The 15,717-nt window shown below is 46.2% G+C and overlaps 1 protein-coding gene across 1 annotated transcript in view; it reads left to right on the top strand.

Moving 5' to 3' along the window:
• The window catches only part of CCDC60 (coiled-coil domain containing 60), a 161,958-nt gene extending 147,876 nt beyond the window's left edge, over nucleotides 1-14,082 (top strand). The window contains exons 8-14 of the mRNA XM_040443743.1: nucleotides 1,127-1,211; nucleotides 4,533-4,604; nucleotides 7,155-7,217; nucleotides 7,850-7,972; nucleotides 9,858-9,989; nucleotides 11,764-11,953; nucleotides 13,675-14,082. Coding sequence (XP_040299677.1) covers nucleotides 1,127-1,211; nucleotides 4,533-4,604; nucleotides 7,155-7,217; nucleotides 7,850-7,972; nucleotides 9,858-9,989; nucleotides 11,764-11,953; nucleotides 13,675-13,776 — 767 coding nt within the window. The 3' untranslated portion in view covers nucleotides 13,777-14,082. The remainder of the gene's footprint in view (nucleotides 1-1,126; nucleotides 1,212-4,532; nucleotides 4,605-7,154; nucleotides 7,218-7,849; nucleotides 7,973-9,857; nucleotides 9,990-11,763; nucleotides 11,954-13,674) is intronic.
• Nucleotides 14,083-15,717: the final 1,635 nt, after the last annotated feature.

The following is a 15,717-nucleotide window of genomic DNA, read 5'->3' as shown; positions in this document are numbered from 1 at the left end:
CTAATATTAGTTTCTCATGGCTGCGTCATGAAGTGCCATGAACCAGAAGGCTGAAAACAACAGGAATTTATTGTCTTACACAGTTCTAGAGGCTGGAATCCAAAATCAGGGTGTCATGGGGCTATGCTTCCTCCAGAACCTGTAGGTGGGGAATCTTCCTTGCCTCTTCTAGCTTCTGACAGTAGCTGGCAACCCTCAGCTCTTGGCTCTAGATGCACTGTCAATCCAATCTGCCTCTGCCATCACAGGCCATCCTCTCCCTGAGTGTCTGTCCCCTCTTGCTATAAGGACACCAGTCATATTGGATTAAGACGCCACTCCACTGCAGTGTGACCTCATCTTAACTTAACTAATTATACCTGCAATGTCTCTGTTTCCAAACAAGAATGTGAATAGTTCACGTTCTGAGATACTGGGTGATTAGGACATCCACATATCTTTTGGGAAGACACACTTCAACCCCTAACAGTCAGGTACAAAAATGTATTTCTACACTATAGAAAACAGCAACAACATTAAGTATGCAGGGAAAAGTCCACTAGAGGCAGGAGAAATGGGGCAGCCCGAGCGTGCACACCTGCCCAATGGCCACCGGCAGCGTGCAGCAAGAATGAACCCCATCTCAGAGTCTTTTACAGGGGAGCGGGTGGTCTGGATTTTTATGTGAAACCTTCCAGTTTGAAAAGCTGGGCATCTGCATCAAATCAAACAAAACCTGAGAGCTAGATTCAGCCTGTGGGTCACCAGGTTGCCACATCAGGTCTGTGGGATCAGAGAGGGTTTCCTGAACGAGACGATTTCTTCTGAGAATTAGAAACCGTTTTGTCTCTGGCTACACTAGAGTTTAAGGTCGGGGAGGGGAGTGAGATGAGACAGGAGAGAAAACAAGCAGCCAGACCCTGCAAAGCCTGAGAGGCCACTTGGAGGAAATGTGGATGCTGTCCAGAAGGAAAACCATGAGTCAGTCACTGGTTGTAAGCAGGGAGATAACACCGGGTGTATAACCTGCCAAACGCTGTGGGCTGCCTAGACCCCGATCTACCCTCTCCAGCTCCCCACACACAGAAGCGGAGGGGATACCAGCCCCGCCTGCCCTCTGGACAATGACCTCTCATGTTCCCATCAGATCTGCAGAAGCTCCTGGAGATGGTTCGGGAAGATGCCCGGAGGACAGTCATAATGGAAAATGGGATGCACAAAAAAGCGCCCAGGTATTGTTCTCTTGACCCCTGGGGCAAATACAGGATATCAGAATAACAGTGATAACATTAGCCATAGCAGTTCTGAATCCTTAATATTTTCTCTGTGACAAGCACTGAGCTATGTACTTTGTTCATGAATATCACCTCCCTGGGTTCTTACAACAACCCTCTAAGGAAGATACTGTGGTCTTTATTTTACAAATGAGAAAATGAGGCTCAGAGAGGCTAAGTAACTTGTTCAAGGTCACCCAGCCAACGACGGTAAGGGCACAAAACCTTCTAATTCCAAAAAGCATCCTCTTAACCACCATGCTACCCTGCTTCCCAGGAGTTGTAAGGTTATTCATCCACTCTTTTACTGAATATTTATGACCATGTATAGACTAGGTACTAATTATTACAGGAAGCGTTGTAAAAGGGAAGCTCGGACTAAGAGGGTGAATACTAGGGAAATGTGATCTAGTCTGGGATGTGGATGAGGATCAGAGAAGTTCCCTCCAAGGAAGAGACTATAAGAGATTGTGGATGAGGCATGAAAAAGAGCTACCCAGCCAAAGTTTGGGGGGGGGCGGGGTGAGGAGACAGATGAACATTTCAGGCAGCACATGTGCAAACATGGTGAGGAGGGACCATGGCGCCTTCAAGGACTGAAATGCGGCCAGAATGGGATGGAGAGAGGCATCAGTCTGTCTGGGGACCTCAGAGGCCACTTCCAGGATTCTGGTTTCCACCCTAAGAGACTGGCGAGACTGGCTCGTGGCGCTGCACTTGAAGCTGCAGTGTCCTCCTCCTGGCGGGAAGCCTTATCCACGGGACTTCTGACCTCGAAAAGCCTCAGAGAGCAGGCAAGCTAGAGCTGGAGTTCCCTTCCCAAGTGCAGATCCTTCTGAGTAAGCAAATGACTTCCTGAAAATAAATGACACACTGGAAGAGGTTCTTCATCGCTTTCAGCCTACTGGGATGCCGGCTATGACTTATTGGTTATTGTTATTACCATAATTACAGTTCACTGAGCACTTTCACATGCATCACACCCGCCACTGCTTGCTAAAGACGAATTTGTCTGCTGCTGCCTCAACTGGCATCGGGGCTCAGAGGGTGGCACTTGGGAGGCATCCAGAGACAATGCCAGCCCTTCAGGCCCTGGCCACTGTTACTGATTTATTAGCGTTGGAGACAGACGCTAATGATGAAGCATCAGCTCCCCGGGTCTCTCTCCTTTGTAAGGACTCATGGCATGAACACTGGCATTGGAGGCAGACTGACATGCATCTGAAACCCGGAACAGGTCAACGTAGCCTTTCTCTAAACCTCAGTTTTCTCGTCTATAGGATGAGACTGTGTGGCCTCAAAGCGTTGGCCTTGGAACCAAGGAGGCTAGGGTCAATCTCCATCCCCATAATTTAATTGCTGTGTGATGTCGAGCAAGTTGCTTCACCTCTCTGAGCCTGATTCCAATTCTGTAAAGTGAGACTCATTAACAACCTACCTCAAAGAGATGTAGTGAGAACTACATAGCCTTATCTTTGTAAAATATTATACTTGTGGAAATAATGTCTATTTCAATGAGAATTAGCTGAAATAATGCATTTAACATATTAATATTAGCACCTGCCTAGCATATCGTAAGCATTCAATACATGATGACCACCGTGATGGTGTTGGTGGTACTTTTGTTTCACACGTGGCGTCCCACAGAATCTTCGCAGCATGTTGCTGAGGCGGGTGTATTGACAGCTACCCATTACCAACGCCCCACCACACGGATGGAGAAGAAGGGCGATGACTGACATGCATAAGGTCCTCAAAAGACAGAACCAGGCGAAAACACAAAACTCACCGCGTGGCCTCTGTGTTCACTTCAGTGATACAATAACCATGGTTACAAGAGCGAGAACCTGTTGAGATGTCCCATCTTCAACTCCTCTGGGAGAAAAATCTCCCTAATCTCTCCCTGAGGCAGCAGATATTGGAGGCTTCTCTTTAGAGCTGTAGAGAGACAGTTAAGAAAAGCTGCACATTTTCTTTTGTCCTCCTCGCTTTAGAATCTGGATTGCTTTTTCAATTTAGGCCCCACATCTGTTCCCAGCAGGGATGACAGAGAATTCTGGGGTTTTTAAGAACCCCTAAAAGCCAACTGGATCAGCCCCCAGCCTCAAAGCCAGACTGCCCTCTGGCCGTCTTAGTCCTGTTCAGGCTGCTGTAACAAAAATGCCGCAGAGGGGGTGGCTTACAAACAATAGGTATTTATTCGTCACAGCTCTGGAGGCTGGGAAGTCCAAGATCAAGGTTCCAGCTGAGTCGGTGTCTGGCAAGGGCCTTCCCCATAGATGGCAGTCCTTGTCACAGATGGCATTCTTCTCACTATAACCTTGCATGGGGGAAGGGAGGGGCTTCTTTTGTAAGGGTTTGTAAGAAACCCTGGGGTTTCTTTTGTAAGGGTGCTAATTCCAATCATGAGGGCTCTGACTTCATGAGCTAATCATCTCACAAATGCCCCCACCTCCTAATACCCTCACCTTGGGGATTAAGATTTCAACAGATGAGTTCAGGGGGATGCAAACATTCAGACCATAACATCACCTAGGAAGATGACCTTTTCTTAAAACTCTGCTAGCAGTATTTCCTTTAAAAAAATTTTTTTTAATGTTTATTATTTTTGAGAGACAGACAGAAGGGAGTGGGGGAGGGGCAGAGAGAGAGGGAGCCACAGAATCCGAAGCAGGCTCCAGACTCTGAGCTGTCAGCACAGAGCCTGAAGTGGGGCTCGAACCCACAAACCACGAGATTATGACCTGAGCTGAAGTCAGATGCCCAACCAACTTAGCCACCCAGGCGCCCCTAGCAGTATTTTCTAAGTGTCTCTGGGGATCAGAATCAGCTGGATCCTTGTTAAAAATACAAATTTTTAGTCTTCATCTAAGAACCACTGAATCGGAATCTCCAGAGGAAACTTTATTTTTTAACAAGCACTCCAAGTGAACACTATTTCACAGTATGTTGAGAAATTCTAAGGTTTCAAAATGTGCTCTCTGCACACCAGTTATCAGAAGTGTGTGTGTGTGTGTGTGTGTGTGTGTGTGTGTGTGTGTGTGTGTGTGTGTGGTTTTTAAATGCAACTTCTGGGGCCTCGCTCCAGGCCTAACATACCCAAATCTCTGGGAGTATGGCTCTGTATTAGCAGCAATCTCTCCAGGTCTCCAGGTGATTCCTATGCCCCATAAAGTCTAAGGATCCCTGCTCTCGAAAGAGAATCCTCCCACAGATACTGACTGCCTCCAGGGCACCGCATGTTGAAGGCCTTATTAAGAGACTCATCTTGCTTTGCAGTATCTTGTCAATGCTCAAACAAACCAAGAGTGATTCTGCCTATAAAGACGTGCAGACCACCCGCAAATCAAGGTAGGAGACACCCCACAGTTATAGGGACCATTGCGGAGATGCCCCTTACCAGACTATAGAAGGTGGGGCAGGGAGGAGGGACTTTTTCCTTCTTCATTAGAAATAAGCTTCTTAATTCCTGCGGGCGGGGGGGGGGGATCCAGGTGTCTCTCCCCACATCCCAAAGTGAATATCATAAAGTTAAAAATCTTCCTGTAGTAGAGGGATATGAAGCAAGGAGGATGTGTTACAGGACTGCCCTTTCCCTCTATACTTGAGCAACTTGTAATGAGGGAAGGGAGGTCTGCCCCCATTTCATTTATTCATCTGAAATATACTCATCAATCCCCATGTGTGCCAGAAACCGTGCTAGGTTTGGAGGGATTCAACAGTCTGCTATCATAAATCTCACTATCTGGACTGAAGCTGTAACTTTTTCGTGTGCCACGGACCCTCTGGCAGTCTGAGGACGCCTTTCAGAAAAATGCCTTTAAGTCCGTGCTGTAAATAACAAAAGTTTACAAAGAAATCTGTAGTAATACAGATTATGACATTACAACCAAATGTGGCATATAGTAACCTATGAGCTTCTTTAGCAGTGAGTTATATAATAAGACTTAGCACATCTAATAACTACTATAATTTTAGATTAGTGCTGAGTATAAATGATCTTTCAAAATATCTGCCACAATTGTGACGCAAGGTGCAAATACATGCGATTTCCATTCCTGCTAAAGGCTAGTTGAAATAAAGATGTGACCTTTTTTCCATCTGCATTCATGGGCTCCTTGAATCCTGCCTTTGGTTAAGAATCACTGGTCTAATGGGAGAGCCATGTCTTTATTAAATAATCCCACAGAGTTAGCCATATAATCATGACTATGGAAAGTGTTCTAAAGGAAAAGTAAGGAGGATTGGGTGATTGTTGAGCACCAGGGGCCCAAAACTGAGTTTGACATTTAAGCTGAGACCTGAAGAAAAGAAGACTTAGCTAGCCTATGGCTGGGACAGATGGGAATCGTGTTCCAAGAAAAATGAATAGCATGTACAAAGAGCCTGAGACAGGAGGAAGCATAGAGGCATTGAGCAGAAATCAGTATGGCTGAAACTCAAGGAGGGCCAAGGAAAAGGGAGATAGAGACAGGCAAAGGGTCCTTTGTTATTTACTTCTGTTCGCTTGTTTATCACAGTGAATGCCACTACTTCCCTCACCTCCCACGCCCCCCGAGTCACACTATCAGCCCTAGAAAAGAAGAGAGCCACCTTCCAGACCATCAGGAGGAAGGTCAAAGCCAACCCACTCTCCCAAAGAATGCATCTGCAGGGGTTGGGGCTGCTGGTTGGAATCCAAACACAAGGGTTTCTGGGTACTACTCCTGGGGCCTGCATCCCAGTAAGGTGGGATAAGGGCTCAATCCATCACCTACCAGGGCTAAGACCTCTAGATCCAGTCCCCTGAGCCTCTGGGGAAAAGCAGCAAAGGTCAGGACCTTTCCTGCGGAGAGGGGTTTGGGAAGTGGCAGGACTACCTAAAGAAGTTCCAGGCACTACAGGGCCAGAAGGGAAGGGTCAGCAGCACATCACGGGGATAAGAAAAACAGGGTTATTCTCTAGAACCACACAGATAAGGCAGTCAAGTAAGTCTTCCAAGCATTTTGTAGAAACAAAGGGAGACAGGGCAAGAGAGAAGGTGAGAAACACTGATGCTGAAGGACCAGACCACTAAAGTAGGACACAAGAGAAGGTGCAGGGGAGGGACAGACATGCACAATGGAGCTTCACCCCTTCTAGAAACCCTGACCAGGCAAAGTCACAGGAGGGAGTAGCCACTCAAGGAATTAAATCAGCCCATACCTGGGAAGGGTTCAATGTCATGAGAGCTGACTGATCACAGATGAGGACACTGATGATCCCAAGCTGAGTTGCTTGCCCACAGACTAGGAGCTGGTGGTGCCAGGGATGGGCTCTGGAGCCAGCTCTGTCTGCCTCCAAAATCAAGTGAAGTGAGTGTTCAGCTCAGAGTCCAGTTTAGAGAAGACAATCCTTGAATGAAGAAGCAGTCTGGGTTTGGGAAAATCGACATCATGACTAGAAAGACTTGACTATCCCTTCCCCAAATCTGCACTCAGCCCCAGCTTACATGCCAATTGGTGTAGAGAGAAAAACGGAAGGGCCCCAAGTGAACTTGTCCTCCAGAAGGAAAGATCAATTTTGTACAGATGAAACTGGGATCCAGAAAATATGTCATCCTGACAATATGCAGAGACAGAAGGTCAAAGTCAGACTACAAGACTCAGAGCAGGTAGAACTTGCTGTAGACCATGAAACGGGGTTGTATTTGAGAAAGTGGAGAAGAAACAAGAAGGACCCTCCAGGCAGAGGACATGGGTAGAAGCAAGGGCCAATATACACTGAGAACAATATACACTGAGTTCTATGACTGGTCCTTTGGTTAGAGCCACTTCCCTTACCCGAATTCTGGAGGCTAGCAGGTGTCATAGGAGCCCCGAAGACACCCTTTCTGTGAAAAGCAGGCTCCAGGCAACTTGAAACCATCCCTTTGTGTTTCAGTGAAAGATCTAGCAATACAAGTGGAGAAAGCCACACTCTGCTCATCCAGAAGAAGTCTAAAAGGTAAGCCAGACGGGCAGCGGAACAAACTGGCCAAAGGGACTATGGTAATCACATCCTCTATCTTCCCAGGGGTATGGAAACAACCCAATGCAGACCAGACTCCCCAAGGTCATACACATTGCTTAAAGACAAGGGTTGCCCAGGGAAAGGGACTCATGGCCAAGGTGCCAACGCAGACAACGGCAAAAAATTCCTCCTCTGTGCCAGGCACTGGGTGAAGCATTCTATATTCACCATCATGCTTATTCCTCAAAACCAATCCTATGAGGCAGGAGTGTTATCCCATTCTACAGAGGAGCAAACTGAAACCTGGCCAGGTGAGATGTCTTGCCCGAGGCCACATAGCTAAGTAGTGGTACTGGAGTTTGAACTGGAGTCTCCCAGCTCCAAATTCCATTTTCATCTCACTGTCCTTAACATTCACTGGGCTCAGGTGACCGGATGTCTCCCTGCGGACTTATTTAATAAAGCCTGAACCACCAGCTCGATATTGGGAGGATCTGTCCTTCCTATATCCAGGGGAATGCTGAGAGAAGCATTCCACTGCAGAACACCTTGGGGCCCAGGGAGTGCCACATCATGGGTCTGATCTTGCACCCTGTCCCCTAAGCCCTTCTTATCTGTGTCTACAGCCGTACCAACCGGGACATTATCCAGTGCAAGAGTGGCGTGTGCAACACCATGAGGGCAAAGTTTTACAGCGTGGCCCAGGAAGCTGGCTTCTGTCTTCAGGACAAGATGGAAATCCTCATGAAGTAAGGGCACACATATATCCCTTCATCCAAAGGACATTCATCTAGTACCCACCATATGCCCACTGATGCCAGGTGCTGGGGCTTAGCAGGGAGTAAGGACATATTTCCTGCCCTCAGGGAGCTTACCGTCTCCTGGAAAATATGGGCAGAAACAAATAACTAAATTTATAAATATATAGGTACAAATTATAATCATTGCTATACAGGAAGAGACAGGGTACTATGAGAGAGAGAAACCATGAGGAACTAATTTAGGTCGGGTAATCCAGGAGGACTTCTCTAAGGAGGTGACTTCAGGCTGAGCTTTGACAGATGAGGAGGAGCTGACGATGTACACCAGCAGCAGGCTAAGTACATACAAAGCTCCAAGTCAGGAAGGGACATGGAAAATTTGCAGAGGAGAGAGAAGTGGGGAGTGAGAACTGCATTATGCACAGCCATGAATGCCACACTTAAGACTTGGAACTTGATTTTAAGAGCACCGGTGGGCTACTGGAAGCCTCTCTTTCCTATGCTGACAACCCAGTAACTGTCTCCCTTCCCAGCCTACCCCTTGACTGCGGTGACCATTCACCCCCAATGAACTCATCCATTCGCTGAAAGTTGCACAGTCACCCTGTGCTCTATCACCCTTTCAGTATGGAGGCATTAGGGTTCAGGGCCACCGTTTCAGAGATGACTTGTCTCCGCCTTCTGGGAGCCCCCAGGCTAGTGAAGAATCCAGACAAGTAACCAGACAATGACCAGACAGGCTGATGACAGCCAACATGAGAGTGAGGAGGGGGGCTAAGGGAACACAGGGGAAGGATGTCTTGCCTAGCTTGAGGCAGCAATCGGAAATGTCTTCCTGGAGGAAACAACATCTTCTGTTTCATAAAAATTGGTGAGATTTCCAGAGCACCTGATATGTACCCACGAGCTTTGTATTCATCACTGAGTCCTTACAACAATCCTAGGAAATAGGTGCTGTTATTAGACCCATTTTACGGATGAGAAAAGTGGGCTCAGAAATGTCTTGTCAAGACAAGGTCACCCAGTGGTTAAGTAGTAAAGGTGGAATTTGAACCCAGAGAGTCACACGCAAAGTGGGAAGGAGGGACAGGAGCTCCAGGGAAAAGCAACAGCAAAGTCTCAAAGGCCAGAAGGGGCACAGGGGACCAGGAACTGCCATTAGTCAGGTGTGGCTGGGGTTCAGGTTGCTTTCAAGGTAACCAGAGAGACAGAGGCCAGATCATGAAAGGCTTGCTAGCCCAGCTATAGAGGTTGAACTTTATCTCAGAACTTTGTTCATGAGCTAAAGAATAAAATGCTGAGCTGGAAAATGCTGTCGAGACTGAATAATCCAGAGCCTTACAGGGCAAGTTACTCAGGGAACCTTATTCCAAGTAAAACTAAAAGCCATTGAAAGTCATATACAGGTGAATGCACTGGTTACAGTTACAATGCAAAGTCTCCTTAGAGAGCTAGGGCATATGCCCAAAACAGTAAGAGGAGTGGAGAAGAGAGGAACCAACCTGAGTTAAACACCTACTGTGCATCTGGCACTAAGCTCCGCACTTCGCACACATTGCATCACTTAATCCTCACCTCTGAGAGCTAGGACCATTATTATCTTCCATTTTACAGATTAGAAAGCTGTGTAAATACAATATAAAGTAGGGAGAGAATGATAAAAGGTGACTGGCTTTCACAAGAAAAGAGCGTTTCAGGACCTTGGAGAGAGCTGTGTCATCTTGTGGCCTGAGCCACATTGTAAACTGAAGAGTGAGAGGGCTGAGGACTTCATAGAGAAAAAGGTGTTTAAGTCAGATCTCAAAGGGCAACTGGGATGGATAAAGAAGAAGGGGGTCTGATCTTCCTCTTTTTCATACATCCTGTGATGCAGGCGCCAAGAAGAGAGAGGTCTCCAGAAGTTCCATTCTTTTGTCTTTGTCTCCGATTTTAAAAAGGATATAGCAAAAATGAGGCATCAAGTCTCCATGATAAAAGGAGATGCAAAAGAAATTGCAGACCACTGGTAAAGATCCCTGGAGTCAGATAAGATGGTCTTTGACGGGGGAAGAGGGAAGGGGAAAGGGGCTGTTGTTGGAAAATCACATTTGATCAAGACAATTCTTGGCCATAGACAGGCTGTCAGGCAAGAACCCCTCAGTTCCTGAACCACAGACAATCCAACAAGTGTATTCTCCATATTTATTTTCGGTCTGGATCAGACTATCAAATATGGACTAATTTGCCAGCCTCTTGGAAAATGCAGATGAGGCAAACCACATGAAAATTCCTACAGATTGTGAGGTTTATGGGGCAATCCCTACATTCTCCAAATAAGTTGACCCTTTAAGGATATAAAACCAGGAAGGCATATCCTAGAAACACTGTGCCCCAGCATGGGGTTATAATATAAATACAAGAAAAAACAACATGGACTGAGCAGTTACTGGGTGGCAGACACTAACCTAAGAAATTTTCCTACCTTATTTATTTTACTCCCCACAAAAATCCTGAAAGTTACATATTAATACCCACTTTGTAAACAAGGAAACCTAAAGATTTAAACCCCTGTCTGACCCCAGTCTCTATGCTCATCTAAGATACAGAATTAGAGTCTGCCATGCACCCCATCATGGCAGGGTGAGTAAATCAAGATCTCAGAGTAAGATGAGAAAGTCTAAGCATGTACCCAGGATCCTTTCCATGATTTTAATAATGTAGAATGGGAGCTTACAAGGAGGCACAAATAAATATATGAATCTATACCACAAAATATAAAATACAAAGCAATACAAGTAGCCCAAAGTACACGGTAAATGATCAGATTCTTCTTCAAATTTCTCTACAATTGATTCATCTATATGGGGGGGACCTTTTTTCTTTTTAAAAAAATTTTTTAATGTTTATTTATTTTTGAGAGAGAGAGAAAGCAGAGTGTGAAGAGGGGTGGGGAGAGGCAGAGAGAGGGAGACACAGGCTCCAGGCTCTGAGCTGTCAGCACAGAGCCTGACATGGGGCTGGAACTCATGAACTGTGAGTTCATGACCTGAGCTGAAGCTGGACGCTTAACCGACTGAGCCACCCAGGCGCCCCACCTTTTTTTTTAAAGAGATGCCGTCTCCTGCCTTAAACCCTGGTCACACCTGAACCACCTCCAGGTAGGAATCTACCTTGTTCCCACCATCTCAAGAATGGATTACCAAACCACCCTCAGACTGCTGCAGCATTCAGAAATGTTTTCTAAACCCGCCGAAACACATAAAGCTGTGGTCCAAGCTTACTCACTATCAGAGACATAGAAAATACACACACGCTTCCCCTTCCTCCTCTCCCTCCTCCTCCCTTTTCCCCCTCCCCCTCCTCCTCTTCCATCTTGTGTTTAAGAGCCCCTTGCATCCTGGCAGGTATCCCACAGATATGCCCATGTCCTCCTGGCCTGATTAGCCCTCAAAAGAGAAGCATCCAAAATCTCAGTGCCCCTTCCTTCCTTCTAGCTTTTCACATTGTCTGCTTGATAGAAAAATCATAAATGCTTTAAAGCATGCCCTTAATTTGTTTTTTTAATGAGATGCAAATCATGCTCCAGCTTTTACTACCCCTAAAAAAATAAAAAGACTTGCCTGATCTGTGGGCTGTTTACATTTCGGATGGAGGCAAGCCTCCCAGGTGAAGACGTGCTGCCCTGGAGATATTACATGAGTGGTAGAAAGAGAAAGTGGGGGTGGAAGCTCTAAGATACTCAGACCCACCTCCCATCAGGTTCCTAACTGGCTGTCTCTTCTTGGGATTGGGAATTGAAGGTACTTTGATCTGCTGTCCAAACTCCCCAAAGATCTGAAGAATTTCCGCCCTGCCAAAAAGATCCTGGCGAAACTACAGAAGTTTGGGGAAAACCTAGACCTCAGGATCAGGCCCCATGTCCTCCTGAAAGTGCTACAAGACCTGAGAATCTGGGAACTGTGCTCTCCGGACATCGCTGTGGCTATTGAGGTAACTACTGTGTCCTTTCCCGTCCTCACTGTGCCTCCAGTGTCCTCATTCAGTCATCTCTCAACATCCAGGCACCATTTAAGTGCTGCACACACAATTAAAAAGACATAAGGTCTCTGCCTTCACAGAGCTCATCATCTAACAGGCGAGGGATTATCACATGACCTTGGTGGTTTCAAATCCAGGGGACATTATAGTCTATGTTAATGGTGCCCCCTGGGGAAACTTGGAGGCTTTGGAGACACATCAGTAAATGGACACATGAATAAAGGAACTGACGATCTTAAGAAGAAGCACTCTAAATCTGGCCCGTGAAACAGCAGCATAGACCTCACCTGTGTGCTTATTAGAAATCTGGAATCTCGGGCTTTAAACCAATGCAGAACCTACATGTAAATGAGATCCCAGGTGATTTGTATGCACAATAAAGTTTAAGGAGCACTGATTTAAGGTAAATGTACAGCGGACCTATCTTAACTAGGATGAGTGGGGAAGGTGACTTTTAAGCTGAAACAGAACTTGACTTGTGTGAGGGACTCCTAGGCAGTCAATAGGTTGGGGAGGAAGCAAGCAAGGAGGTGCAAGGATATAAGGGGACTGCTCAGTCTGTGCAGACTTTTGAAAGTCAAGTTAAGGATTTAAGTCTTCATCTTGAGGCTGCAGGGAAGCCACTGAATGGTTTTTAATGATAGTTTATCATCACTACCCACTCTAGACATTCCTAGGGCATCAAAAGCTATCAACAAATAGGAGGAGAGGGAGGGATTCCATCCTAAGGTATTAATAGAGATTAACAGAGTGACTTCCTTAATTTCACCCCATGGCATATGTACATTTTCACAGGGCTTTCAATGTCTCAAGATAAAGATGGGACTCTAGTGGTGGAATTCTCAGTCCTCTGGGTGTTTTCATGCCAGACTGGCGCTCCCACAGGCTGACCTGGGTGATTATATGTGGGTGCAAGGTGAGGAGTCCAGGGATGGGGGATAACCCTGTGGACAAATCCCTAGGTCCAGACTCTACTCCCCACATCTTGTGAAGCTCCTTCAGGAAGGACTGGTAGGCTAGTCCAAAACTAACTCGAGGGTAACTCTCCACTCCCCACTTGCCAATTATGGAGTCCACTTTCCACCTGCCAGCTATGGGGGTATAGAAGAGGCAATCTCTGAGTGGGTAAGATAAAGGGGGTATGGATGCTCCCCCATTCTCTGAGGTGAGTTCACCACCCTGGCTAGTAAAATTTAGCATGTTCCTCTCCCAGTGAGAACATCACAGAATGTGGGGGTCTCTTAATCCTAGAGCCTATATGAAATTCTACATTTTGTATCTTAAACCTTTCCTGGAAGCAAGTTATCATCAGTTCTCAAAGAAGGCTACAAACCAAAAAAAGTATAAGGACAAATGACTTTTTAAAAAGATATTAAAGACAGACAGAAAGAAAAATGCAGACAGCTGGGTTTTCCTGCTCTCCCCAAATTTCTCTGGGTCAACAGTGACAAAAAGGGGCTTAGTCTGATGAACCAGGAAGCTGGAAAGGTGTTCTTTTCTTGAGAGAACAACCCCCATCACGATGCTCCAGGCATTATGAGTATGTGCATGGTTAAAGGTATCCTGGAGCCACCAACCTCAATCACACATATTCTAGGATCTTGGAGGTGGGGCAGGAAAGGGAGTCTAGCTTTCAGACCAAATCTCAGGTTGCCACTGTGTTTTCCCCACAGTTTGTACGTGAACACATCATCCATATGTCTCAAGAGGATTATATCAACTGGCTGCAGAACCGCATCAATATCCCCATCCGATCCCACAGTCTCCGGACATAGACTGGGCCTGGGTCAACCAGCTGTCCCAGTGGAGGAGGACTAGACTACACAGTATCCTTGCTTCCTATCCGGGTTCTTCCTTCCTATCTACTCTCATGGATACCCACTAGAATATATGAGACTGACTTCCGGCAACACTCTAGAGGGAGATACTCCCCGGTGGAAACTCCTCTGAACCTCACACCCCGCCTCAAACTCCCAGTGTCTGTTCCTCATTGGTCCAGTCTGACTCTACCCACTCCCTCTCCAAATTCCTTTACCTTACTCCTCTTCCTCAAATTCTGGCTAATAAAATGGAGCTGAATATTTGGTGTCTGGCTGGGAAAGAGTTGGAGCTGTGGAATTTGGGTGTGATATTCAGATCCTAATAATGACCACAGTTACCATTTATTGAGCTTTCATTATGCAATAGGCCCCCAGTGTTGGGTGAAATTTTATTGCCTGATAATATCATTTAGTTTTTTAAAAAAAAAATTTTTTTTCAACGTTTATTTATTTTTGGGACAGAGAGAGACAGAGCATGAACGGGGGAAGGCAGAGAGAGAGGGAGACACAGAATCGGAAACAGGCTCCAGGCTCTGAGCCATCAGCCCAGAGCCTGACGCGGGGCTCGAACTCACAGACCGCGAGATCGTGACCTGGCTGAAGTCGGACGCTCAACCGACTGCGCCACCCAGGCGCCCCTCATTTATGTTTTTTAATGTTTATTTATTTTTGAGAGAGAGAGCGAGAGGGAACGCTCCAAAGTGGGGGAGGGGTGGAAAGAGAAAGGGAGACACAGAATCCAAAGCAGGCTCCAGGCTCTGAGCTGACAGCAGCGAGCCTGATGCAGGGCTTGAGCTCACGGACCATGAGATCATGACCTGAGCTGAAGTCGGATGCTCAACCGAGCCACCCAGGTGCCTCTGCCTGATAATATCATTTAAATTCTCACAATAACTTGGTTAAGTAGGGAATGGTGATGTTGTCCCCATTTACCACCATTGGAGCTACAGCGTATTTCTCAACATTAAGTATAGGCAACAGATGGATAGTGGGGTAGGTGGGTAGATGAATGGATGGGTGGATGGAAGGGAGGATGGATGGATGGATGGATAGGGCATTCATTCCCCAACAAGGCAAATGGTGTGCAAGAAAATCTCCACCTTAATAGTCCTCATATATTTCTGGTGCTCTTGCTTGCATAAGGAAGTTCAACTTCCTGTCATCTCAAATTGTGTATGGACTCATCACCATTTTACCTCTTTTCTCACTTTAGTCTTATGCTTACCTATATTCTCACTAAGTTATAGAACCTGTAGTCATTTTAACTCTCACTGATGGCCCAGCTGATTAATGATTAAACAACTGGACTTGATTTGCTCTTATTCCCAGATTGGCAGAGCACTCACATAGGCTGGCCCTCCACATCTCTTCATGATGATCTGGAAGGGAGGGAGGAGTGTGGAACCAGAACTATTTTTCAGTGTAAGCAACATCTTCTTTTTCTGTTCACCTAGTCAATCATTTACTCATTCATTCAAAGAATGTTTACTGAGAGTCCAATATGCATCAACCAAGTTCTAGGTTCTGAAGATACAGCAATGACCAAAGCAAACAAGGTGCCTTCTGTCTTGGATGTTACATGGAGACAGACCAGTCAAATGGGATCGGCAATGGGATTGCATAGGCAATGGGATGGGCATAGGGATTGCATAGCATCACACGTCTCTTCACACTGACATCCTTTGTTAACATGATACCTTGACAAGCCATGAGGTGCAAAGTTGAGACACTGCCTATAAGAAGTCTGCGAAGTTAAGAGATTCCAAACCTCTTTGTATTAAACAGGAATTTAGGTGAGGGGGAGGAGAGAATAAAGGAGAGGAACCAAGGGAGGAAAAAAGAGGAAGAAGGGAAGGGGGCTGAGTAACAGAGTGAGAAGGAAACTAGGGAGAAAAC

This window comes from Herpailurus yagouaroundi, unplaced genomic scaffold (assembly GCF_014898765.1).
Source record: "Herpailurus yagouaroundi ecotype Mexico unplaced genomic scaffold, PumYag 191, whole genome shotgun sequence".
NCBI classification, from domain to species: Eukaryota; Metazoa; Chordata; class Mammalia; order Carnivora; family Felidae; genus Herpailurus; species Herpailurus yagouaroundi.
This window is presented reverse-complemented; position numbering and strand designations above follow the sequence as displayed.